Consider the following 26,185-nt stretch of genomic DNA (forward strand, 5'->3'; position numbering starts at 1 on the left):
TTAGATACAATTATTTTATTGCATAGCTGACAGGAAAGACAAAGCAGATAGACAGAACAGATCAACAGTGAACACATCTTTATGAAAGACATCAGATCAGGTGACTTATTCACATACACACCTGTAGACAAATTATATCTTTACAGCTTCACATAAGGCACTTTTAGTGACATATCTTTTAACAGTGGAGCAGTAGGTCAGTGTGAACAACATACAGTACATGAAGAAAATGCACTGTCATTTTCTTTCTACAGTATAGATAGAAAGAAAATGCAGTGGCAATTTACTAATCCCCAGTGAAGTGAAGACATTGGGGAAGAAAATGTTTTGATTGGCGACAGTAAAACCCAGCCCGTGGTTATTTGAAAGTTCACATTTGACAATGCAGACAATTATTTGACAGACAAATGCATGCATTCTAATGACTATGAAGTTGGTTTTAGAATGAGGTTAAGTTAAGGCAGGATGAAGTATGGCATGATACTGGAAATCATCTCTGTGCTTACTAGTGCCAGAGAGAAATAAATCTGACTCAACATGGTCACTTCCTGCAACACCTGCGATGCAGGTTCAGACCACCTTCAATGGGAGATATGATTGGTTCAGGAGATATTTGTAGGAATTAATCGCATGTCAATCTCTCTGGTGTCAGCAATCACCGACTCACCCGCAGATAGCTCGACAGTGGAACCCATGCTATTAGTTCCCTTAGAACAGCCAATCATCTACCAGAATTTAATAATAAAGACGTCACCTCTCCACGGCCCTAAGGTTTTATAAATTCCATGTTCCATTCACATTGTTAATTATATGTCTTGTATTACTTTAATTACAATTGTTTTTCAGAATGTTGAACAAATGTTCAGAAAATATTTGGAAAAATTGGAATGGTATCCGAACTCCTCCTCACTCCCCACCCAGCTAATAAAATGTCCCACACACTGCAAACTCCCCCCATCCCATGAGAGACAGGCCTGAGATATTCCCCCCCTTTCGGAGTGGGCTCAGTCAGAGTCTTCGTCGTCAAGGTATTCATCGGCGTTGCTGTGTGCACGTGTGATATCTGTAATAGAAGGAAGAGCTTAGGCCAGTAACAGTAACAGTAGTAGGAGATTCAATTACATTTCATGGAATTAAAAAAACATTTCCTCTATTAAGGGACCCATGATTGCAAAAGTACAACTACGTTCCAGTATGGACTGGACAGTTCTTTGTTGGGGGTTCCTCGTTTTGTCATCTTGCATTCTTAGTAGTGTTATTGAAATGCATGAAATGTCTTACTAAGCAAGTTAAATCTATAAATAAACATGGTGAAAAATAAGCACTAAAGCATAGAAATCAACGTGTCTAAATGGGAAATGATCATGAACAGTCAATCAAGCTGATTGACTGTGTGACAATAAGGGCCCGTTTCACAGATACAGATTAAGCATGGTCATGGACCAAGAAACATGTGCAATAGAGATTCCCCACTGAAAGTGCTTTTGAGTCCCGGGACTAGGGCTTTCATCAGGTTCCGGGAAAACGAAATAGCGTAAGGCTTCCACGTTCTGGCCTAAATGACTCACTGCCTCCTTGTTTCCTCTTGATGAGAGAGGCACACTGGGCATTTGTGGCCATCTCCAGAGCCAGCTTCTTCTCATTGTTTTTAATATCCATCCTGGCATCTGAAACACAAATACAGAAATAAACACAAATATAGAAAATGATTAACATACAAACAACCAGACATGCTCATACTAGGGTTATTGTCAATTCTAAATGGAACTCAGTCAATTCAGGAAGTAAAAAATAAATAAAAAGGCTTATTTTGAATACATTTTTAATCAGTTAAAAACAGGAGAAGGTATGTGTCTAATTTTATATTTACAATTCCTATCACTTTCTGAATTGACTGACTTCGATGTGAACTGAGCCCTAAACCCTGGCTCATACACACACAGAGATGGGAACCTAAACAGGAAAAGAGAGCAACAACAAACAAAAAAAGATGGAACTTGAAACGAGAGGTAGATGGGCTTACTCTTATTCAGTAACATCTCCACTATGTCGGAGTATCCCTTCCAGGCGGCAGCATGCAGAGCAGTGTCTCCCAGTTTATTCTGCAGTGGAACAGAACAGCCGACATGTCAAAGACCTTACCCATTTTTTGCATAATTCTCACCATGTAGGGACAGTTTCCCAGACACAGATTAAGCCAAGCACTGGACTAAAATGCATGCTCAATAAAGAATCCCCTTTGAAATACTTATATATATAAAAAAAGAAGTTAATCTAGTCCTGGACTTGAGTCTAAATAGAGTCTTTCGAGATTAATACTGTATGCATCAATCGCATACAGCCCCATCAGGCTGTACATTTTTTTTGGGATCAATCATAAGAATTTGCCTGAAACCGCATTTTCCAAATGTGTAAACTGTTCTTCTCACCTGCTGGTTCAACTCAACGCTAGACTGCCCCAGCAAGATCTCCACCACATCTGTCACAAAAATTACAACACAACATAAAACTGTCATACATCTCACAACAGCATGTGTGTGTGTGTAGGCTGACATGCATTTGCTCTGTCATTCAAGAAAAAAAAAAGAAGCTGAGTGTGTGTGTGCGTTGGCGCATTTGTGTGAGTGCATGCGTCTGTGCAACGATGCATGTGTTGTGGCGTGTGTGTAGTAGACATATTTGTTACCTTTGTGTCCTCCGTGGCATCCCCAGTAGAGGGCAGTATTCCCAGCTTTGTCCAGTCCATTAATTCCCACTTTGTTCTCCAGACACTCACGTAGCCAACTCAGATTGCCTGCGTCCCACATACGCAAAAATGTAAATACACACAAATAAACATGGGTATGCAAATGAAGCAAGCATCACACCATTCAAATTCATACAGGTTATAGAAGGTGTATAGCAAACAAACAATCAAAACGTAGTTTGTTATCGAACTACATAGTAGGTTTAGATTATTGGTGGTGCGATGCACAATATTTGCTAATTGGGAAGAGTGAGTGACGCAGCGGGCCTCTTTTTGGTGCCTCACCTCGTTTAGCTGCCTCGTGCATTGGGTTGTCAATGGACTCTGCCTGCTCGGCCACTGTGGGTTGGGGAAGTCAAAGAGAAAAGTGTGATTTCAACAGAGCAACATGCTCCTTTGAAAACCACAGTTAGGGCACGAATCTATTAAGGGGCGCCTAGAATAATCAAACACATAGAACATGTTTTCTCAATCTAAAGACAAGTTAATGGAATAATGCATTTACTGACATGGATGGGCACCTCTTTTGCAATAAAACTTCAACCTTACCATGAAACTTGCCATACGACATATCACATACAGTGAATGGTTTGTTTACTCACCATAATTGCTTGGGATGAGGCCAGTTCTTCCCCTGCAGGTTCCCTTCCACCAATTGCTGTCACTCTAAGGATGACAGACAGGCAGTGAGAGCCAATAACAATACAGAATGCTTGCATCCAGTATCTCAGAGGTGAGAGAAAAGACAGACAGAAAGAGAGAAAGAGAAAAAGAGTATGGGATACAGGAAAGACAAGAGATGTAGGGAAAAAGGAGTGGAAGATTGAGGACATTTTATTTTTTAAGTGACACACAGACAGAATAAATGAGTGAAAGGGAGAAAAGTGGACAGGCGGAGATGGTAACTTACTGTATCAGAGATATACAAGATGTCTCCCTCTTCAAAGTAGAGCTCATCTGGCTGAAAAGCAAAAAATAAATAATACCATCTTTAATTTGGATTGGTGTGAGGCGGAGTAAAGGGATTAGACCAACCATTAGGAAAATAAACACTAACCGTTCGGGGGTCAAAGGTGAACATGGCTCGGAACACCTTGACCTGGCCTATAAGAGAACAGAGAGGGAAAGGAACATGAGTTTGAATGTATACAACTGTGCAGCGGGTCTCTCTCACACACACACACAGTTGACAGTACACAGCACAAAAAGATCCAGACATGCATTTTCCGACTTTTCAGATTTTGTTCTATCAGATCCATTTACACAGTGAACAGACATTGGGTCCTCATCCACACACTCCAAGGCTACAGGCCTTAGGGCCTCTGAAGACACACTGTACTAGTTTGTCTCAATCCCAGGGGTAGAATGTTACCAGATTGGTGTTAAGAGAAAGCTAAACTAGTTCATAGGCACAGAGAAACCAGGGTGGCGTTCATTAGGCACAAAACTGAGTGAAGGGGATACCTGCAGGCCTTCTTGTCCAAAAATAAACATCAAATGAACATGACTCACGCATAAAGAAACACTGTTTATGCAGAAACTGATCAAAATGGGAATCAATTAGCGAACTGAAAACACTGGAGTATGCAAGCCTTTATACTGCTTTCTGAGTGTAACACCTGTTTTACACTAGTGTATACACCCTCATGTTATACTAGGGAAATTGTGTTTCCATAGCTAGGGCTGACAGTGAGGACTTGTGAAGAGTAGAATCAACAACCTCTGCATAATTAAAACAGTTACTTTGTGAGAAGGCGTTATAGTTTACAGTTAGCCATTACGTAAATGAAAGCTGAAAAATACCAGTGGCCTGGCTTTGGCCCCAAATGAGAGCAGGTCCGCCAGAACCATGGGTGCCAACCCACGTAGGTGAAAACAGAAAAGTCTGATTCTTTTGGGGTGAAACACTGGGGTAAATCTTATATGGAAATGTGCCAGAGATTTTCTCTCTGTATGCCACACATTGTTCCAGAGAGAAGCTGCAGTTAAGTTCATAGACAAACTCTGCTTTATTCAGCTCTGTTCCCGGAGTGGTTCTGCAGGCCCCATCCTGCCCCTGTGAAAACTCTGGGGCCTGTGCCGACTAGCCCGCCCACAATACTCTCAGCCTCACAGTCTGAGCTTGCTATGCAGCGGTAATTCACAACAGACAGAACCCAGGACATAGCTGGCTAGCTAAGAGGCTACAACTCTATTTACATGTTTTTTTTTTAAATATATGTTTCTAAGTAACTTTAGTACTGTGTAGGGCAAGCACCTGGATAATTAAATGCCTGTGTGTGTGGGGGGGGGGGGGGGGGGGGGCTAAGCAGCTTTGGGCAGGCACAGGCTTGTGGGGCTCTGTATTTCAGGAATGATTCATTCCTGGTTCAGGAAAAACCCCAAAAGTAGGCCTAAATCAGAATGACAGTCTTCATGTTAGTAACAATCTCGAATTAAAAAAGGTTAAAAGAAAAAAACATAAAAACAAAAAGCAAAACTTTGGTGAGTGAGTTTATACAATGTCAAAGTGTCAACTGCTTTGTGCATGTTACCACCATGGCATTTCCAGTGCCCGAGTAAATTAGACATGTCGATGATGAGTATCACGTGTCTCCTCTCTAACACCCAGGACGCTCTGATACAAACTCCCATTAGACAGCTCTGCAAACGTTATAATGTTAAAATACTTTCGTTGCTCGCCGAATATGGAGTGTTGCTGTTCAACTATTCCCGTTACGGCCGGTATGTACTTCCAAAAAAAAGGTAAATATAAAAATATAGAGGCAACCGATAAAAATGCTTATTCGGCACATCCATTCTATCGCTCATCCGTGCCACGCACAGGTCGGAAGTCTCCAACAGCTCAATACATTGGATGTTCCGCCCTGATTTAACTTTCATTGTTGATTTGTTTATCTTTCATGGAAGATTCTTTGTCTATAAAATGAAGTGGGCAGAGAACAAACCCCCCTTTCACATTATTTAAGATAGAATTGAAATATTATTTTGAAATGATCAGTAAATGTAAAAACAAAAAAGCAATACGCACCATAAAAGTATTTAAGGTTAGGTTTATGTACTCTTGTTTGTATTTGTCTGTTTTTTTGTATTTGTTGCGTTCATAATAAAACATAAGTAAATAATAATAAATAAAATAAAACAGATGTTCCGAAAAGGCATTTTTTTCAGTTGCTTGTACATTTTTATTTTGACATACCGGACGTAACGGGAGTATATGAAGATAATTGCTCAGCGAAACGCCATACTTGGTGAGTAAGGCAGGGTTTTCTCTAACAACGAATTCATGAGAAGGTCCGCCCCCATTCATTTTCAACGAGGGCACGCAGAGAAATGTGCGGAGAGAGTTGAGCGGCGAGAACCCTGCTATCCGAGCGGTAGAAAAAGTTGACCTCGGCTCTACTTTATGCAAATGTTAAGCGAAGTGTTGGAGCGAAGCACAGTCAAGAGGAGGCGCCGCTTCTGGTCAGAACCCATTGTATATTATGACATAACGCTTGCAGAGCTGTGTAATTGCAGTTTGAATCTGAGCTTCCGGGGCCCGGTTTCAAGTTAGAGATGGAATTTAGCCTTACGTGTGTTTTAATTATGCAACTTTCCTACAATGACCGAAGCTGTAGCATGAGTTTCCCAAAACACAACGCAGAGAGAACAGTCGCTAAGAGTGTGTTGTTGGAGAATGTGTCAATACCGATAGGATCGAATGAAAGGGAGCGCTGCTCTCGGATCAGCTTCTCCATTAAAATTTTACCTTAGAATTATTTCACAATACTGACGACGGATAGAGAGATTAGCACCTATAGCTGCAAATATTGAGGCGGCTTATTCTAATGCTTAGATAAAAATGCACCAAATCGTAGATTTGACAAATCATTGCGCATCTTAGGCTACACATCATGAAATATATTGAGCCAAATTACAGACAGTTGCAAAATAGAACAATTGATTGAACAAATGTATTTAAATATGATTGAAATAGGCCTATAGCCTACTGTTTATATTTGAATAAAGTTTTTAATTTGCCTGGTTACCCAAACCCCTTGAATAAAGGTTTTAATTTAACCACGGATGTTTAGTTTCTTCTCCGCCTTGAGGGGATTCGGCTCAAAACAAAAGTGATGTAATAAAGTACAAGGAGCAATGAGTAGGATTCAAATGAAATTGTATGTGTCATATGCTCCATAAACAACATGTGTACACTAACAGTGAAACGATTACTTACAGGCCCTTCCCAACAATGCAGAAAGAGGGGAAAAAAGAAATAAAAATAACAAGGAATAAATACACAATGAGTAACGATAACTTTGCTATATACACACGGGGTACCAGTACCAAGTCAATGTGTTGAGGTACGAGGTAGATATGGACATATACTGTAGGTAGGGATTAATTATATAATAAAAACACAGAAATACGAGCCTTAAAATCCGGAAACTATCATTTAGAAAACAAAACGTTAATTATTTCAGTGAAATATGGAACTGTTCTGTATTTTATCTAATGGGTGGCATCCATAAGTCTAAATATTGCTGTTACATTGCACAACCTTCAATGTTATGTCATAATTATGTAAAATTCTGGCAAATTAATTACAGTACGTTAGGAAGAAATGGTCTTCACACAGTTCGCAACGAGCCAGGTGGCCCAAACTGCTGCATATACTGACTCAGCTTGCACTGAATGCAAGAGAAGTGACAATTTCCCTAGATAATATTGCCTGCTAACATGAATTTCTTAACTAAATATGCAGGTTTAGAAAAATGTACTTCTGTGTATTGATTTTAAGAAAGGCATTGATGTTAAATACATTTGTGCACCGATTGTGCTTTTTTCGGAAATGCGCTTGTTAAATCATCACCCGTTTGGCGTAGTTGAAGTAGGCTGTGATTCAATGTTAAATTAACAGGCACCGCATTGATTATATGCAACGCAGGACAAGCTAGTTAACCATCAACCATGTGTAGTTAACTAGTGATTGTGAAGATTGATTGTTTTTTACAAGATAAGTTTAATGCTAGCTAGCAACTTACCTTGACTCCTTGCAGCCACAAGGTCCTTTTGATGCTGCACTTGTGTAACAGGTGGTCAGCTTGCAACGCAGTCTCCTCGTGGATTGCAATGTAATCATCGTCCAAAATGGCTGATTACTGATTGTTATGAAAACTAGTCGACCTCTAGTATGGACGATGATAATTCCTTAGTGATGTGGACAGAGAGGAACTTGAAGCTCTCGACCTGCTCCACTACAGCCCTGTCGATGTGGCTGGGCCGTGCTCAGCCCTCAGTTTCCTGTAGTCCACAATCAGGGTCTTTGTCTTACTGACGTTGAGGGAGAGGTTGTTGTCCTGACACTACACTGCCAGGTCTCTGACTTCCCTCCCTGTAGGCTGTCTCATCATCATCGGTGATCAGGCCTACCACCGCCCGTCATCTGCAAACTTATTAATGGTGTTGTAGTCGTGCTCGGCCACAGTCTTGGGTGAACAAGGAGTACAGGAGGGAACTAAGCACGCATCCCTAAGGTGCCCCTGTGATGAAGGTCAGCGCGGCGGATGTGATGTTACCTACCCCCACCACCTGGGGGCGGCCCGTCAGGAAGTACAGGATTCAGTTGCAGAGGGAAGTGTTTAATCCCAGGATCCTTAGCATAGTGTACATGGTACCAGGGCACAAAATAAATAGGGCCAAACGATCCTTCGTCTCAGCGGCAATAAGGCTCCTGAATGTTTAAAACTACAAGTAGGACCAGCAGGCTGGCCTACAGCTAACATTGTGGATGACAGAGTGTTGTGTACAGGTTAACCATTGATGACGAATTGCACTTATTCTACCTGTATATTATGTCATTTGTGTTATGTGTGCATAGAGCCACAACCAAAATTTCCCCATGGGGATATATCTTAGTGTGTTTTCACATGCAAAAGTGATTGTTTTTGATAAAAACGCTTCATCTGCCTTCCCAGTGAAAACTATACTGTACAAAAATATAAAATGCAACATGTTGGTTCCATGTTTCATGAGCTGAAATAAAGGATCCCAGAAACGTTCCATATGCACAGAAAGCTTATTTCTCAATTTTTGTGCACAAATTTGTTTACAACCCTATTAGTAAGCATTTCTCATTTGCCAAGATAATCCATCCACCTGACAGGTGTGGCATATCAAGAAGATGATTAACATCATGATCATTAGACAGGTGCACCTTACACAGGGGACAAAAGGCCCTAAAAAAACTAAAATGTGCAGTTGTCACAACAGAATGCCAGAGATGTCTCAAGTTCAGGGAGCATGTAATTGCCCTGCCTACTGCAGGTATGTCCACCAGAGCTGTTGCCAGAGAATTGAATATTCATTTCTCTCCTATAAGTCACATTCTGTAGTCCTAGTTCACCCACGACTCCAACACCATCATTACGTTTGCTTACGACACAACGGTGGTAGGCCTGATCACCGACAACAAAGAGACAGCCTATAGGGAGGAGGTCAGAGACTGCCAGGACAACACTCTCTCCCTCAACTACAGGAAAGGAGGGCTGAACACGCCCCCATTCACATCGACGGGGCGGTAGTGGAGCGGGTTGAGAGCTTCAAGTTCCTTGGTGTACACATCACCAACAAATTATCATGGTCCAAACACACCAAGACAGTTGTAAAGAGGGCATGACAACGTCCTCAGGAGTCTGAAAAGATTTGGCATGGGTCCTCAGAATGACCAAAAAGTTATACAGCTGCACCATCAAGAGCATCCTGACCGGTTGCATTACTGCCTGGTATGGCAACCGCATTGGCATCCGACTAAGGCGCTACAGTGGGTGGTGCGTACGGCCCAGTACATCACTGGGTCCAAGCTTCCTACCATCCAGGACCTATATACTAGGCGGTGTCAGAGGAAGGCCCCAGAAAAATTCAAAGACTCCAGTCACCCAAGTCAGACTGTTCTCTCTGCACCGCATGGCAAGCGGTGCCGGAGCGACAAGTCGAGGTCGAAAAGGCTACTTAAAATATTCTACACCCAAGCCATAAGAGTGCTGAACAATTAATCAAATGGCTAACTGGACTATTTGCTTCTTTTCATAAAAAAAAAATTGACATACTGTTTTATCTATGCATAGTCACGTTACCCTTACGTTACCTTATTTACCTCGATTAACCTGTACCCCTGCACATTGACTTGGTACTGGAACCCACTGTATATAGCTTCGTTATTGTTATTTTGTGTCACTAAATAAACCAAAGTAAAACAATTAAATATTTTCTTAGCTGCATTTTTGCTTAATAAAGGGCTTGTAAGTAAGTATTTCACGGTAAGGTCTACCTACACCTGTTGTATTCAGCGCATGTGACAAATACAATTATTTGATTTGAGACAGGCGCTCCTCAGTCACCGCTTTTGCCCGTTCACGTCACGGGCCATAGACCGGTGCCCCGCGGCTCAGCATAATCGAACACGCCCATTGGCAACTTTAATTGTAGTCAACTTTGCTCTATCGGCGGTCACAGAGAGAGAGTTAAAGCACGTGATTATATGTTTAGCGTAGATCTTCAGTGTATAAAGTGACGCGGGAGGGCAAAAAAAGTCTCCAAAGACGAGCTTTGATGTTCTACGACTGGTCTGAGGCAGACATTAGATTACGAGCGTTTAAGTGCAACTTTACTAACGATGGTTTTTGGAAACATCTTCGCGATAGAACCTGTGCATGAGCATAGTTCAAACAATTAACTTAGCCTAAATATATTTTGGGGGATATCGGACTTTAGACGTTAGATAAGAGTCACGTCATGCTCATCGTCGACGTCTCTAATGCCGCGTTCACGTACTAATCGGAACTAGGAATCTGACATTTCCGACTTGCTAACTGTTTGTAGTTATACACGTGCCGCGTTCAACCAGTTGCGGCATTTCGCACAGACACTGGGGCAGGTTTCCAGTACTGAACCACAAGTGCAATATGTAGCTAACCATATAAAATGTCTAACATTGGCTTAAGCAACTCCACACAACTTTCTGGAAGTTTTTGGGATGGGACTGCACACATTGCAAGCAACTGTGCATTGTGTGGCCAGCCTGATAACGTCAGCTAGTTAACTTGCATTACTGTGAAATGGGGAAGTCACGTTAGCCATGATGACATAGCCATGGGATCTACATCTAGCTAGCTAGATAATTTTGTATCTAGCTAGTTCGTAAAGATAGACAATAAGGACGACAGTGGGAAAAGGACAGAGACAACTGAAATCTGACTGAAATGTTCAATTATTCAAGGAGATTACTGGTCAAACATTTGGCTAGCTAGGTGTGTTACACTTGCTTGATGCCGGGATGGAAGAGGAAGTTTCAAGTAGCTAACGTTAGTTAGCTCAACGTTTTCTAGCTCATTTATCACGCAGTTAATCGAATACTTACCTGGTTTGGCTGGCTTGGGAGGCGGTTTGGACATTTTCAGACTTTAAAGAGTAGCTACGCCGTATCTTTTCTGAAAAAGTTGCTTACCGTCCTAAAATAAGAGGTACTGTCTCACTTCCAATAAGGAAGTAGGCTACTGTCTGACAGAACCAGCTAGGCGGAAAACTAGAAGTGCGCATGCCCACTGAGAAATTACTAATATTTTGGTTAGTCTGAGGTAAAATATGTTCTAGTAGCCAGGTAATATAATTGGATAGAGTTGTATTACAGCCTAGACACCAATAAACTTGAGCTTTTCACAGCTAAATGCAAAAATGTTATCAGCCCTGAAAAATGGCTTCTAATGTGTTAGCTCGTATCTTTATCAACAAGTAGAAATGGACTGATGACAACAGACCTAAAACAGCACACTTTAAAACATGGTTAATGTATTATATTTAGCGTATTTAACGATCATAATGAATGTATCGCATATAGCTAGCAAATGTTTTATTTTGAAATGTTAATTCATTTAATATTTCCCTGCACCCACTACAGATTTTGTCCCAGGACAGGGCAGCCAGGGGTCGTGCATCGTGGAGCCCTTTAAATGATGACGTATTAATGCAGGATCGCGAATCCATCGTCCTGCTGTGGAATAGCGGAACCACTATCAGGCAATGGACCTACTTTCATAAAAGTACTCTAACATTAGCCCTGTTTTTATAATTTCTCTCAATTCTGCAAGAGGAGGTTTATGTTACCCGCATTTGTCAGCATTCAACGGGACCATTTCACAACCTCCCAACTAGCTTCAGCCATGAGGACCCTTGTCGTTGGAATTGGAGGGTAAGTGTTAATGTACGTGCTATTATTGAATCTGATCTGAAATTGTGTGAGACGAAACCTTGTTATTTAAGAATCACGACCATTCAATCTGACCATTACATCTGAAATGTGGCTGTATTCTTTTGGGCTTTTCTTTTGGCCATTGGGGTAGTTGACGTGACGCCCCCTTTTTTTGGTCCATAATGGCAAACAATTTAAATTGGTTAAAATTGTGACATATTACTAAAAGCTTTGTGTGTTTATTTTAATTGTGACATATTACTAAAAGCTTTGTGTGTTTATTACACTTCATGCAGTGTATTTATTTTCTTACTATTTTGAACCAACGCGGTAATTATGCAATGGTTTGACTGTCCCATGTAAGGCTATGGAACTTAAGGAAAACATTAATAACATTTCCTTCACCTACTCTTGTATTTATGACATCTATTTCAAGAAACAGTAATCCTAGTCCCTAACAGTAGGCCTAGTCCATTCATGGTATTTCCAAATAGTTCTGATTGATTTTGACGATAACATGTAATCAATGTCCACATGGTGTGTCACAATGTAGTCCTAAAAACCGGACATGAAACCTCTGCTTCGTTCAGCCATTCCTATGGTCAAAATTATGTGGGTTTTGGGATAAACGTTGAAAATGCCGCGTTCAGTTCATGTCGGAAACTTCTGATTTAATAACTTAGGCGGAAGAGTCGGATCCCGAGTTTCCCACTTGGGCGTTATCAGAATCAATCAATAGGATGTTCTATCTACGCAAATAACTTCATGTTCGTTTTAACACGGAGTTTCTGACAACTTGAACGCAGCATAACACAGGTTTGGGGGATATGTTTTACGTTTTGAATGATGAAGCCTTTTTGCTTTATGTGCTTATTTTGATGACATGAACGCTTCAAAATGCACACAGAGGCAGGTGTTAACTCATGAAGGTTATCTAATAGAACAACATGTATAAGATATTCTAAACGTGTGTTAAATGCAGACCATATTTTCGGGGGTTATATAAAGAAAAAACTACAAAACCCCCGTTCATTTCCCCATAGGCTTTGGCCAACTAGCCATAGTGGAGTTAGTCACCATTAGTGACTACAAGAAGAAGCCATTACTTTTGGTCTCTGTGATTCTTCTTTCAGTTGTATGAAGAACTACACGCAAAATGTATATTGTCACCACTAACTGGACAGGGGTGAAAAAATGTACAAATGAAAAGTAAATTCCATACAAGGAAGGGGAAATTATCATTTAAAGAGCGTCTGCCCCTAAAAACCAAAGTGTACATAGTTTTGGTCATAGTCAGTCTCGTATCAAACGGAGTTTGGATCCTCAGTGGACCACAATGAGTAAATTAAGGTTGGGTTTGGATTACAATTATGTCAACAAATCATTCCCCCTTTTGCGAAGCTCCACGTGCAAATCGCCCCTCCGCCCACTTCGCTTCCCTTCCCTTCATTTAATGGGGCACTGTTGTTGTTTCATCGCACCCAAACAACGCGTTCAAAGGATCACGGCCTTTGGTTTGAGATGTAAAAGCCCTATACGGATTGACCATGTAATGCATAATTCCAGCAGGATGCACAGCCAACAACCATTGTTTGCATGCCCTGCCGAAGGACCCTATCATCATGCGGGATATGTGGTTGGAGTTCGTTGGTCCCAAGTGTTGGTGAGTATACCGGTGGCTAGACCATAGACTGCTGGTTATGTAGCTGAAGTTAGCTAGCAGCAGGCTACCAACTAGCTAGCTGGCTAACGTTAGCCTACCTCAATGCAACTTTGATTTGGCATGGAAAAACGATGACATTTCAAATAAGTAATGATTGTGTTGTCGCCCGATTGACTTTAGCCAGCTAGCAAAGATTGAGGGGACCACTGTATTTTAGCTAGCTAACATTAGCATTGCTAGTTATTTTTGTCTTTAAGGTAAAATTGACGACTACATAATATGGCAAAGTTGATTCCTACAAATTATATGCCTACTTTAGCAATTTCATCGTATTTCAACCATCGTAATTTAGAGGAAATGGTCACAAGTGAGGTGCAACCCATGCCTAGACTCTAGGGCACAAATACATATTGGCTGCAGTTATGGTGATACTCATGTCTGACTACAACAGTGTACTAACTAGCAACAACAAACTCAAACCAACCCAAGGCCATAGCAAAACAGGTCACAGTTGGTTGCATAGTCTAATGGTGTCACTGGCCTAAATGTAATCTAATCTGGAGTCAGTCAGTCTACATCTGTAAAGCACAACATTAGCTTCCAAACAAGATTTAAGTTGTTTCTCGAGCTATGTTTATAATTGAGGGATGATGACAATCGTTGACACTGTTTTTCTGTTAGACAAAGTGCACAGTTGGGTGCCAGACTGATCCCCTGGTTATTAACGGATGCTGGGACCTACCAGAGGAGCAAAGGTGGGTATCGTAACATGTCCAGCAATGTGATTGCAATGGTTTAGCAACCTCAGTCATTTCATTCACTGTTCACTTGCTATTTTCACAGCTTGTCAGCAAGATCTTGGAATAAAAGTGTGTCATGCGACACAAGTAGGCTGAATCACATAGGGCGGTGCACAATTGGCCCAGTGTCATCTGGGTTTGACAGGGATAGGCTGTCCATTGTAAATAAGAATTTGTTCTTAACTGACTTGCCTAGTTAAAAAAATGTAAAAAAAAAAACTTAAGGTATTCCTGTGATCTTTCCTCGGTTGTCAGTCTATCTCGACTCCTATGAAAAGAACAGGAGGCCTCTGATAGTGACTTGAGTTACTGCCCTGATGATACTGACGGCTTCATCAACAACAACAAATAATGTGAATTATGTGAAAAGTTGTATTCAAATATACCCATCTTGATAAACAGTAGGCTAATAACCCCAGCCAAGCAGATACAACTAGTAGTCATTTCTGTTGTGAAGTGCATTAGAAAAAAAGCTTTGTCCATTTCTAAAGAACAAAATTCAATTTACCACTTGGCATTTGATAGACTCTTTATGTAAACTGACATTATTTGTGGCTTATTTACATAGATGCATATAATGTCCAGGGCATAACCTAGCCTGGTGGAACCAGCCTGATTGCTGTGTTCACCATTCGATTTCATTTCTGTGTGTGTGTGTGCGTGCATGCGTGCGACCAGTATCTTTGATGAGAGGCCAGGAGCTGATCTACGTTGCTATGCCCATCAATGCGGCTCTGGAAAAGACCTCAACTCCAGCCTCACCTCTTGCCTGCTCACCAATGGTCATCGATGGGGAGGTCAGAATTAGGTAGATTTTATCTGACTTGTTCAGACTTCAACATAGGATAGGTAATATCTGACACACAAACATGTACTAACTGCCACTGGTAATAGAAAAGTAACTGTGTGTATGTGTTCACAGAAACATTTATGGAACCAGTACATGGAGACTTGTAAGGTGATGTGATGAGGTCCAGACAGACAAATTAGCTTGATACTGATGTCTCTGAATGGAGAGAGAGAACTGGCACTCATGTCTTGTAAAATTATAATACCATCGTTTACTTGTATTGTCTTTTTTGATTATTGAATTGAATGGTAGGAAGAAACCCTTTGTATTCTTCACCAGGATCAGGGAACTCCTGTTGTATACAGGACACTACACAGGAAGGTATGACCACTCTGATATCTTTGCCAAGATGGACCAATTACCACCGGACAAAATGTCGATAGGCACAGTATCTGTATCGGCTGGGAAAGACAATGAAAGATGACTAGTACACATTATATTAGCAGAACACGGCTTCTATGGTATTATGTGAAGGGTTATTTATTATACATGGACCTGTTACTACATTTGGAAGATATCAAAACACTTACTTTTGAATATCTACATAAATTCAGCAATTGCATTCTCACATTACTCTGTAGGCTACTGACCTATTCAAAATTTCATCCGGCATCTCACCATACATCTGCCTGTAGTTATTGAACTCAACCTAGAGACATTTTTTGTTGTGATAGACGGGATGGGTGTTTAACAACAAAACTGAGGAGTGCACAACTGTGGGGCAAAACAGACGGCTTTGTTTTAGATTGTTGACCACATGTAAACTATTTAGTCTCCAATGTTTATTGAAAACATGAATACATCGTTAGTTGTTGGTTAGCTAGCGAATTTTTGCCATATTAGCATTGACATGAAATCTGTCAAAACACCTCAACAAGACATGTTATCAAGAACAAGATAAAACTCGCTGAAACGAGTAATTTACGATTCCCCACATGGGAGTTTCTTGTTATGGTTGGTAGCTATCTTGCCATCCATAATCACAAAAACTCAAGACTTCTGCCCCATTGAAGTGAGTGCATCGTTTTCGTGATGTCAGCTAATCCATCTATTGAGTGGGGGAAAACCGCTTTTTGCGGGCAAGGTGCTGACAGATGGATGTGTCTTTGGTGAAGGCAAGGACGCACCCAAGAAACACCCACATCTAACCACACCCCCAAGCCAACTCACATTTAGCTTCTGTCATGGCGTCAGCATTTCTTGAGGAGCAAGCCAAAAGACCAGGCCAAATCAGCGGGTGCGCAGTTCCCTTTTAATCCACACAACTACAAAAAAAGTATTAACCAAAAAATATACATTCCCACTCCTTAAGTAATTAGGAAACTCAAATACCCTGCTCAGGCTCTGGGGTCTGAGAGGGTGTGACCGCACGAGACAAGACTCCCATGTAGCTCCTCAGATGTAAATAGTTTTAATCCCAGAGTTCAGCTGCAGAAACAATGTTGATCATTGAGCTTTCTTGACTTATTTTGTACTAGTGCAGTTTGTGTCATTTATAGAAATGGTGAAAAACCAATCTACTTTCTTCACATGAACAATTTCTGGGTCGTGCCGGTGATACTCAGGCTGCAGTGTAGGCCTACCGGTCTTCACTGCCGTCAGACCTTCAGAGATACTCGATCGTTCTACCTTTTTGACAGCCTCCGCATAGAAGACTCTCTCAATTGCCCTGATTTTGTTCACCACTATAATTACAACATTTTGCTTCCTGGTCATTCTCTAACACTAAACATGTGAAATCTCTTTCATAGTGATTTTTTTCCCCCACATCTCAGCTTTTCCCGTCTGTAGACACTTCTTACATGTCAAAACATTTTACAACAAGAACATTGTAAAGACCGCTTACAAAAGCTCTGACAAGATAGCATACATGTCCCAGCTGCACTTGAGTAGGGAGAGACTTCACATAAAACATACAGAACAGACTTCCTCTTTCTGCCATTAACCATTCTTCAGAAAGGAAACAGCTTGTAAAAATATGTAAACATTTATTAAAGAATGAACAATGCAAGTATTGGCAATATAGGTTCTGCTCCTTCAGGGTACCTCACTGCCCAATCAAAGCGTAAATGTATAAAATTACATAAAAACAGCAAGAGCAGTAAGCTTGAACAATCCCCCAACAGGAAAATAACTTAACAGGTGGAGGCTGGGGTGATGGTGGGATCTAGAAGCAGGATGTGTGACCAGAACCGGTCATTTTAAATAGACCGCCAAATAAGGCAGGCGTGATTACTACTATCGTCTAATTGGCTGAGGTGGGAAATCGATTCCCATTCCGAACAGGAATCATTTTATTTCAGAAAGGAAACGCCACATAGAAATATATGTTTTGCCATTTATTAAGGAATGAATAATGTAAGTCTTGGCAAATATATATTTTTAATTATTATATATATATATATATCTATATATAGGCTCTGCTCCTTCATGTTAGCTCACTGCCAAAGAAAGTGTCAATACATAACATGATCTACAAGCAGTGAGTGCGGTAAACTATACCAATCCCACAAAACAGCAGAACCATATGCCAATCTACACATAATATCCCATAATGAAATATTAGCAAATGTATTAAAGATTAAAATAAAAAAAATAAAAACATATGTAAATAACATAAGTAATCAGACCCTTTGCTATGAGTTTTGAAATTGAGCTCCGGTGAATTTTGTTTCCATTGATCATCCTTGAGATGTTTCTACAACTTGATTGGAGTTCACCTGTGGTTAATTCAATTGATTGGACATTATTTGGAAAGGCGTGCACCTGTCTATATAAGGTCCCACATTTGACAGTGCATATCAGAGAAAAAAACAATCCATGAGGTTTAAGGAATTGTCAGTAGAGCTCCGAGACGGTACCAAAAAAATGTCTGCAGCATTGAAGATCCCAAGGACACCGTGGCCGCCATCATTCTTAAATGGAATAAGTTTAGAACTACCAAGAACTACCTTCCTAGAGCTGGCCAAACTGGCTAATTGATATCGTTTGAGTCAATTGGAGGTGTACCTGTGGAAGTATTTCAAGGCCTACCTTCAAACTCAGTGCCTCTTTGCTTGACATCATGGGAAAATCAAAAGAAATCAGCCAAGACCTAAAAAAAATATTTGTAGACCTCAAGTCTGGTTCATCCTTGGGAGCAATTTCCAAATGCCCGAAGGTACCACGTTCATCTGTACAAACAATAGTACGCAAGTATAAACACCATGGGGCCGCGCAGCCATCATACCGCTCAGGAAGGAGATGCGTTCTGTCTCCTAGAGATGAACGTACTTTGGTGCAAAAAGTACAAATCAATCCCAGAACAACAGCAAAGGACCTTGTGAAGATGGTGGAGGAAACGGGTACACAAGTATCTATATCCACAGTAAAACGAGTCCTATATCGACATAACCCGAAAGGCTGCACAGCAAGGAAGAAGCCACTGCTCCAAAACCGACATAAAAAAGGTTTTGAAGGCCTCCATGCTTGCACATGCTTTTTCAGTTCTGCCCATAAACGTTTTATAGGCTTGAGGTCAGGGCTTTGTGTTGGCCTCTCCAATACCTTGACTTTGTTGTCCTTAAGCCATTTTGCCACAACTTTGGAAGTTTGCTTGGGGTCATTGTCCATTTGGAAGACCCATTTGCCACCAAGCTTTAACTTCCTGACTGATGTATTGAGATGTTGCATCAATATATCCACAAAATCTTCCTGCCTCATGACGCCATCTATTTGATGCCATCAGTAATAATCTGTCTGTAAACAATTGTTGGAAAATTACATGTGTCATGCACTTGCAAAAGCTGCAGTTTAACAAGAAGTTTGTGGAGTGGTTGAAAAACAAGTTTGGATGACTCCAACCTAAGTGTATGTAAACTTCCGACTTCAACTGTGTGTGTGTGTGTGTGTGTGTGTGTGTGTGTGTGTGTGTATATATATTGTGGTGTAATCTGTGTAGAGTACAGAGGTGAGGTAGTCATTCAAAAACCATGTTACCCTATTATTGCACCTAGAGTGAGTCCATGCAACTTATCATGTGACTTGTTAAGCACATTTTTACTCCTGAACTTATTTAGGCTTGCCAATAACAGCGGTTGAACACTTATTGACTCAAGACATTTCAGGTTTTGTAAACTTTTCGAAAAACATAATTTGACTTTGACATTATGGGGTATTGTGTGTGTTGGCCAGTGACAACAAAGCTCAATTTAATCAATTATAAATTCAGGCTGTAACATATCAAATATGGAAATAGTCAAGGGGTGTGAATACTTTCTGAAGGCTCTGTACATAACCAGCTACATAACCAGCAGTCTATGGTCTAGCTACCGGTATACTCCCCACCACTGGGGACCAACGAACTCCAACCACCTATCTCTGCATGATGGGGTCCTTCGGCAGAGCATGCAAACCATAGTTGTTGGCTGAGCATCCTGCTGAAAGCATGCACTGCAAGATCAATCCGGAAAGGGCTTTTCAGTCTCAAATGGCCATGATCCTTTGAACGCGTTAGTTGGGGGCGGTGAAACAATGGATCACTAAGTGAAGGGAAGCGATGCAGCGGAGGGGCGATTTGCAAGTGGAGCTTGGAAAAGGGGGGGCATGATTTGTTGACATAATTGTAATCCAAACCCAACCTTAATTTACTCATTGTGATGCACTGAGGTTCCACACTCATTTTAGTTAAGACTATGACCAAAATTATCCTATTTACACTTTTGTCAATTTTGACACTAGAATAAATGTTTGTCTCATATTGATGCCACATAGACTGTTTTCAAAGGGATTAGTTGTTTTTTAGGGGGAAGACCTTTTTGTTGCAACTTTCATCATTTTATGTGGTTCTGAGTGCAATATTTACATTTTCATTCTCCCACAACCTATTACCCACCAGCATCAGAGACCCATTGTCATTGGCTCCATTGTGGGTTATACTCCAACAACCCTCCAACAGAACACCTCTTATTAAACAGCATCTCGGCTCCCACGGCTTCGGCTGTTGGTAGGTCGGGGCCTCCCACTGCATGTGCACGGGTGCGCTTCGCTCTCCTCCATCACTAGATGTGCACCTGGCTGCTTGGCCAGGTAGACCTCAGTGTTGGGTTCTACCTGAGTGATTCTGCCAGTCTTGCCTGAAAGATTAAGCCATGCAAGTCTTACATACGGCCGGTACAGTGAAATTGCGAAGGGCTCATTAAATGAGTTATGGTTCCTCTTGATTGCTCCAACGTTACTTGGATGACTGCAGCAATTATAGATCTAATACATGCAAGTACAAGTGCTGACCACAGATGCCTGCATTTATTCAGACCCAAAACCCATGCAGGGTTCTCTCGGACACCACAGACGCTTCTGGTGACTCTAGTGTATAACCTCGACTGGTGATGCGCTGACATCTCATTTGAATGTCTGCCCTATCAACTTTCGATGGTACTTTCTGTGCATACCATGGTGACCACGTGTAACGGGGAATCAGGGTTTGATTCCAGGGAGGGAGCCTAAGAAACAGCTACCACATCCAAGGAAGGCAACAGAAAATGACCCACTCCCGATTCGGGGAGGTAGTGATGAAAAATAACAACGTAGGACACTTTCGAGGCCCTTCAATTGGAATGAGTACACTTTAAAATCTTTTTAATGAGGATCCATTACTGATGTTTAGAAGTTTGAATTTTACAGTGGTCAGAAACTTCTGAAAGTGTTATTAATTATGTTTAAACCATCACCTTTGACTGCCTGTTGTATATTGTCCATCGGTGTGACATCATGTCCTATGGGGTGAGACCAATAAATAAAAGGGGGAAAAAAGGTGTTGTCTTGAACATAATGTAAAAATAATTATAAAGCATGAGGCTGGTAACATTATCATAATACACAAGTAAACTAATTATCTAGGTTTTTGTCAAATTACTGTGAACCTTACTCAAAATGTAATGGGGGAGACAATTTGTTTATCCTCATTCTACAAAGAAGTTGTTTTTTAAATTAAAATTCCAGAATATGATTAGAAGTAACTGGTAATGAGTAAAACATTTTTGTCTATTTGAGAATCATTAAACCTTTTATATTAGCATTAATTGTGATGTCACACACCTGAGGACAAATTCAAGGCCCCCCTGCATGAAATGAATGGTTCATTAAATTGAATTTCTTCAAATTATCGAAGGTTACCACATTACATTTAGAATTGTTTAGACAGTTTATTGCAATAGTTTTTTTTAGAATAAATACTTTTTTCACTTTTGATTTGGCCATATGGCAACACCCATAGATAGAGAATCAGTCATTGAAGGCAATGCTACAAATGTACAGAAGATAGCCTTTCGACAACAATTTAACTAAACAATTACCCTGGCTTATATGCATTGATCTGTTCCAAGGAAACACTATTAGCATAATGATGGCCTACTCAGGTGGACATTTCAGCAATGCACATTGCACACCAAAGGGTTGTCCTGTGGCGCGACACCTCATCACTCCACTCAAAGTAATTGGAGTATGTCTGACACAGATTAAACCCAGTCCTAGTATACAAATCCAACTGAATGCCAATGGCTTAATCTGTGTCTGAGAAACCTGTGCTTGGTATGTTAGGCTGGAATCTCAAATCTTCACCTGATTTTAAGATTCCAGTCATTTGTGAATCTTAACTTGTCATGTCTCCAGGATGACCAATGGGGGGAAGTCGACCATGTCCAGTAGTCTGCACCTGCGGATCCCCAACAGCTGCATCATAGCACAGGATGCTTTCTTCAAGGTCCTCTCCCTCCTCCTCCTGTCTCCTCAATTCAACTTCTTCATGGTCCTCTCCCTCATGTCTCCTCAATTCAACTTCTTCAAGGTCCTCTTCCTCCTCCTCCTGTCTCCTCAATTCAACTTCTTCAAGGTCCTCTCCCTCATGTCTCCTCAATTCAACTTCTTCAAGGTCCTCTTCCTCCTCCTCCTGTCTCCTCAATTCAACTTCTTCATGGTCCTCTCCCCCATGTCTCCTCAATTCAACTTCTTCATGGTCTTCTCTTGACTGTCAGTTTTTAAGGAGGATAGGAAAGAAGAGGCTCAGTGTCAGTGGTCATGTCTTTCTCTCTCTCCCTTTAGGATGACTCTGTGATAGCTGTGGACAGCAATGGGTTCAAGCAGTATGATGGTAGGGGAAGAGTTTCTTTCTATTTTATCAGCAAGAAGATACATATCAGAAGATCAAAAAAGTTTAACCTCATTGAGTGTAAGTTTATCGAGTTATTACTTATTTGTAAATGTAAACAATAATGTGACCTATTACCAAAGTTTACATTTACAAATAAGTCATGAGTCAGTGAAACTTAGTGTTCATTTGGAACTCAACACTTTTTAACTTGACTGTCTGATACTTTTGTAGTGCTTGATGCACTCCACATGGACAGAATGATGAGCAAGATTGAATCATGGCGGAAGGACCCCGGTTCATTCCTAGCATCTCAAAGTCTGAGAACACAATGCTCTGTAGGAGAGGAGGTGTTTGTGCTCATCGTCGAGGGCTTCTTGATCTTCAACTACGGGTAACTAAGAGAAAATTGATCTTTCCTCCTATGTGTCGCTCTCCTTCTCCCTCTCTTGGTATGCCCTTTGTCTGTTGTCTGCATGATGAGAATAATTATTTGTCTGGCTTTTTGTTTCATGTTTTGATTGGCAGGCCCTTGAACGAATTAATGGACAAGAGATATTTCCTTGAAATTCCTTATGACGTCTGCAAAGAGAGGAGAGGGTGGGGCTAATATTTTTTTTAAACTCCGATATAATTGCAATGCTTGGATATAATTTTGGTATGTTCAGATAGGCCACTGTATAACCTGTGGCTGATGAAAAGAACAAGCCTTTGGCCCACCTTTCCTGTGATTGACAGCTCGAGGGTGTATACACCACCTGACCTACCAGGGTACTTTGACGGATATGTGTGGCCAAGGTACCTGAAAAACCGGCAAGAGATGGAAGACATGGTATCGGATATTGGTGAGTTTTTCATTTAGAAGATATAAAGATCTTCCTTTGCCAGGTTTGTTTCTGATAGTCGTTGTTCCTCCTCACTCCATTGCTGTTAACATGCTATTGCCTTAGATCATTCTTTCTGATGCTACCATAAGGTTTGTTTCTTTGTCACTCATGCTTTGTTTCCAGTCTTTTTGGATGGATTGAAGTCAAAGGAGGACTTGCTGGATTATGTGTATGGGGATGTAACCATGGAAATACAGAGTCTCATGGGTAAGTTTGCTCCTACAAAAAATGAAGTTACTTATCTACTCAAAATTAAACTGTTTTTTTTTTTTAAAGAGTGATTTGTGATTAGACACCAGAATGATTGGGCCAATGGGAACTGAACGAAAGGGCACTCAGTATTCTAATGTTCCAAAATCTTACTTTATTTTGTTGTCTTGTTTTCCCAGGGAAAGACTAAGCAGTTGGATTTCTCAAACGGTTGCTGGAATCTGGAAGAGTAAAAGAGACAATATGTTCAGAAACAGATGTGTTGAAACTTAGACTAATGTTTACAGCCACAGGAGAAAGACAGGACACACACACACACACACACACACACACATACACACACACACACACACACACACACAGTGCAGAACAAACTTTCATGTTAAATCCATGTTACTTTTACTCCAGTGAGGTAAATCTTGTTTACATAGTTTTTTAACTAAGAAAGTATTTTTGCAATTTGTTTTGTTAAATCTATAATGGTTATGTACATAGTTAAGGAGTGCAAAGTCTATAAGCAGTGCAGACTCTTGGCTAAAGTTAATATGGGCGGCAGGTAGCTTAGTGGTTAGAGCGTCGGACTAGTAACCGAGAGGTTGCAAGATCGAATTCCCGAGCTGACAAGGTAAAAAATTATTTAGTTCTGCCACTGATCAAGGCAGTTAACCCACTGTTCCTAGGCCTTCATTGAAAATAATAATTTGTTCTTAAATGACTTGCCTAGTCAAATACAGGTTAAAAAATATATATATACTGTATATTTCTCTGTTATACTGCAGTGTTACAAAAATATTATGGGCACTATGAAATTCCTGAGTTCCTGAGTAGTACCATGGCAGGAAATTAATTGATTAAAAGGTTGCTGAAGTGTGGTTTGGCTCTTAGCATGCCAATGAAATAGTAGCTCACTATTACATTGTTAAACAGTATAATGTACCAGACATGGCTATAAATAATATGCCATTTCACAAACGCAACTTTGTCATGCATAGATGTTTTTTGTATGGGTGGTCCCAGGAATCAAACCCATTATCCTGGCGTTGCAAGCGCCATGCTCTACCAATTGAGCCACAGAGGACCACCATACATACAGTTGAAGTCGGAAGTTTACATACACCTAAGCCAAATACATTTAAACTCAGTTTTTCACAATTCCTGACATTTAATCATTGTAAAAATTCCCTGTCTTAGGTCAGTTAGGATCGCCACTTTGTTTTAAGAATGTAAAATGTCAGAATAATAGGAGAGAATGATTTATTTCAGCTTTTCTTTCTTTCATCACATTCCTAGTGGGTCAGAAGTTTACATACACTCAATTAGTATTTGGTAGCATTGCCTTTAAATTGTTTAACTTGGGTCAAATGTTTTGGGTAGCCTTCCACAAGTTTCCCCAAATAAGTGTGGTGAATTTTGGCCCATTCCTCCTGACAGAGCAGGTGTAACTGAGTCAGGTTTGTAGGCCTCCTTACTCGCACACGCTTTTTCAGTTATACCCTCACATTTTCTATAGGATTGAGGTCAGGGCTTTGTGATGGCCACTCCAAAACTTTGACTTTGTTTGGAAGTATGCTTGGGGTCATTGTCCATTTGGAAGACCCATTTGCGACCAAGCTTTAACTTCCTGACTGATGTCTTGAGTTGTTGCTTCAATATATCCACATACTTTTCCTGCCTCATGATGCCATCTATTTTGTGAAGTGCACCAGTCCCTCCTGCAGCAAAGCACCCCCACAACATGATGCTGCCACCCCCGTGCTTCACGGTTGGGATGGTGTTCTTTGGCTTGCAAGCCTCCCCCTTTTCCCTTTGCTGTTGTTCTGGGATTGATTTGCACTTTTCTCACCAAAGTACGTTCATCTCTAGGAGACAGAACGCCTCTCCTTCCTGAGCGGTATGATGGCTGCGTGGTCCCATGGTGTTTATACTTGCGTACTATTGTTTCTACAAATTAACGTGGTACCTTCAGGCATTTGGAAATTGCTCCCAAGATGAACCAGACTTGTGGAGGTCTACAATTTGTTTTCTGAGGTCTTGGCTGATTTCTTTTGATTTTCCCATGATTTCAAGCAAAGAGGCACTGAGTTTGAAGGTAGGCCTTGAAATACATCCACAAGTACACTTCCAATTGACTCAAATGACATCAATTAGCCTATCAGAAGCTTCTAAAGCCATGACATAATTTTCTGGAATTTTCCAAGCTGTTTAAAGGCAAAGTCAACTTAGTGTATGTAAACTTCTGACCCACTGGAATTGTGATACAGTGAATTATAAGTGAAATAATCTGTCTGTAAACAATTGTTGGAGAAACTACTTTTGTCATGCACAAAGTAGATGTCCTAACCGACTTGCCAAAACTATAGTTTGTTAACAAGAAATTTGTTGAGTGGTTGAAAAACGAGATTTAATGAATCCAACCTAAGTGTATGTAAACTTCTGACTTCAACTTTATATACAGTCATTAAGGCAAAGGGTGGCTACTTCGAAGAATCTAAAGTATAAACTATATTTTTATTTGTTTAACACTTTTTTGGTTACTACATTATTCCATATGTGTTATTTCATAGTTTTGATGTCTTCACTATTATTCTACAATGTAGAAAATAGTCAAAATAAAGAAAACCATGGAATGAGTAGGTGTGTCCAAACTTTTGACAGGTACTGTGTATATACACGG

At 40.6% G+C, this 26,185-nt stretch overlaps 2 protein-coding genes across 21 annotated transcripts; one reads left to right on the forward strand and one right to left on the reverse strand.

The window, feature by feature from the left end:
- LOC110535795 (osteoclast-stimulating factor 1) lies at positions 1–11,485 on the reverse strand. Its single transcript, XM_021621076.3, has 10 exons — positions 11,151–11,485; positions 3,804–3,850; positions 3,657–3,707; positions 3,349–3,412; positions 3,032–3,085; positions 2,687–2,794; positions 2,430–2,479; positions 2,024–2,102; positions 1,569–1,667; positions 1–1,063 (listed from the first exon to the last, which is right to left on the reverse strand). The coding sequence occupies exons 1-10, from the start codon at positions 11,182–11,184 to the stop codon at positions 1,005–1,007; spliced, it is 645 nt and encodes a 214-aa protein (XP_021476751.1). The 5' UTR covers positions 11,185–11,485; the 3' UTR covers positions 1–1,004.
- On the forward strand, positions 5,997–24,236 carry nmrk1 (nicotinamide riboside kinase 1). Of its 20 annotated transcripts, none has more exons than XM_090190345.1 (11): positions 6,054–6,211; positions 11,688–11,978; positions 13,548–13,641; positions 14,323–14,396; positions 21,940–22,198; positions 22,369–22,495; positions 22,649–22,808; positions 22,943–23,014; positions 23,153–23,259; positions 23,425–23,508; positions 23,691–24,236. In XM_090190345.1, the coding sequence occupies exons 2-11, from the start codon at positions 11,887–11,889 to the stop codon at positions 23,699–23,701; spliced, it is 1,080 nt and encodes a 359-aa protein (XP_090046471.1). In that variant the 5' UTR covers positions 6,054–6,211; positions 11,688–11,886; the 3' UTR covers positions 23,702–24,236. The 20 variants fall into 20 exon arrangements, with proteins under 20 accessions (XP_090046484.1, XP_090046471.1, XP_090046477.1 ...); XM_090190351.1 differs by having other exon boundaries at positions 21,940–22,030; positions 22,369–22,417; XM_090190344.1 differs by having other exon boundaries at positions 6,070–6,211; positions 13,545–13,641.
- Positions 24,237–26,185: the final 1,949 nt, after the last annotated feature.

The sequence above is a fragment of the Oncorhynchus mykiss genome, chromosome 11, assembly GCF_057628025.1.
Source record: "Oncorhynchus mykiss isolate SJ-2025 chromosome 11, ASM5762802v1, whole genome shotgun sequence".
Taxonomy (NCBI): Eukaryota; Metazoa; Chordata; class Actinopteri; order Salmoniformes; family Salmonidae; genus Oncorhynchus; species Oncorhynchus mykiss.

Bases quoted from the DNA above. Each gene is read 5' to 3' on its own strand.
- LOC110535795 (XM_021621076.3), bottom strand. From the start codon at position 11,184: ATGTCCAAACCGCCTCCCAAGCCAGCCAAACCAG. The intron at 3,851-11,150 runs GTAAGTATTCGA...GTTCTCTTATAG, and splicing joins TCCCAAGCCAGCCAAACCAG to GCCAGGTCAAGGTGTTCCGA. The intron at 2,103-2,429 runs GTGAGAAGAACA...GTTCCACTGCAG, and splicing joins GCGTTGAGTTGAACCAGCAG to AATAAACTGGGAGACACTGC.
- nmrk1 (XM_090190343.1), top strand. From the start codon at position 13,315: ATGAGTAAATTAAGGTTGGGTTTGGATTACAATTATGTCAACAAATCA. The intron at 22,199-22,368 runs GTCCTCTTCCTC...CTCTCCCTTTAG, and splicing joins CTCAATTCAACTTCTTCAAG to GATGACTCTGTGATAGCTGT. The intron at 22,418-22,648 runs GTAGGGGAAGAG...ATACTTTTGTAG, and splicing joins TGGGTTCAAGCAGTATGATG to TGCTTGATGCACTCCACATG.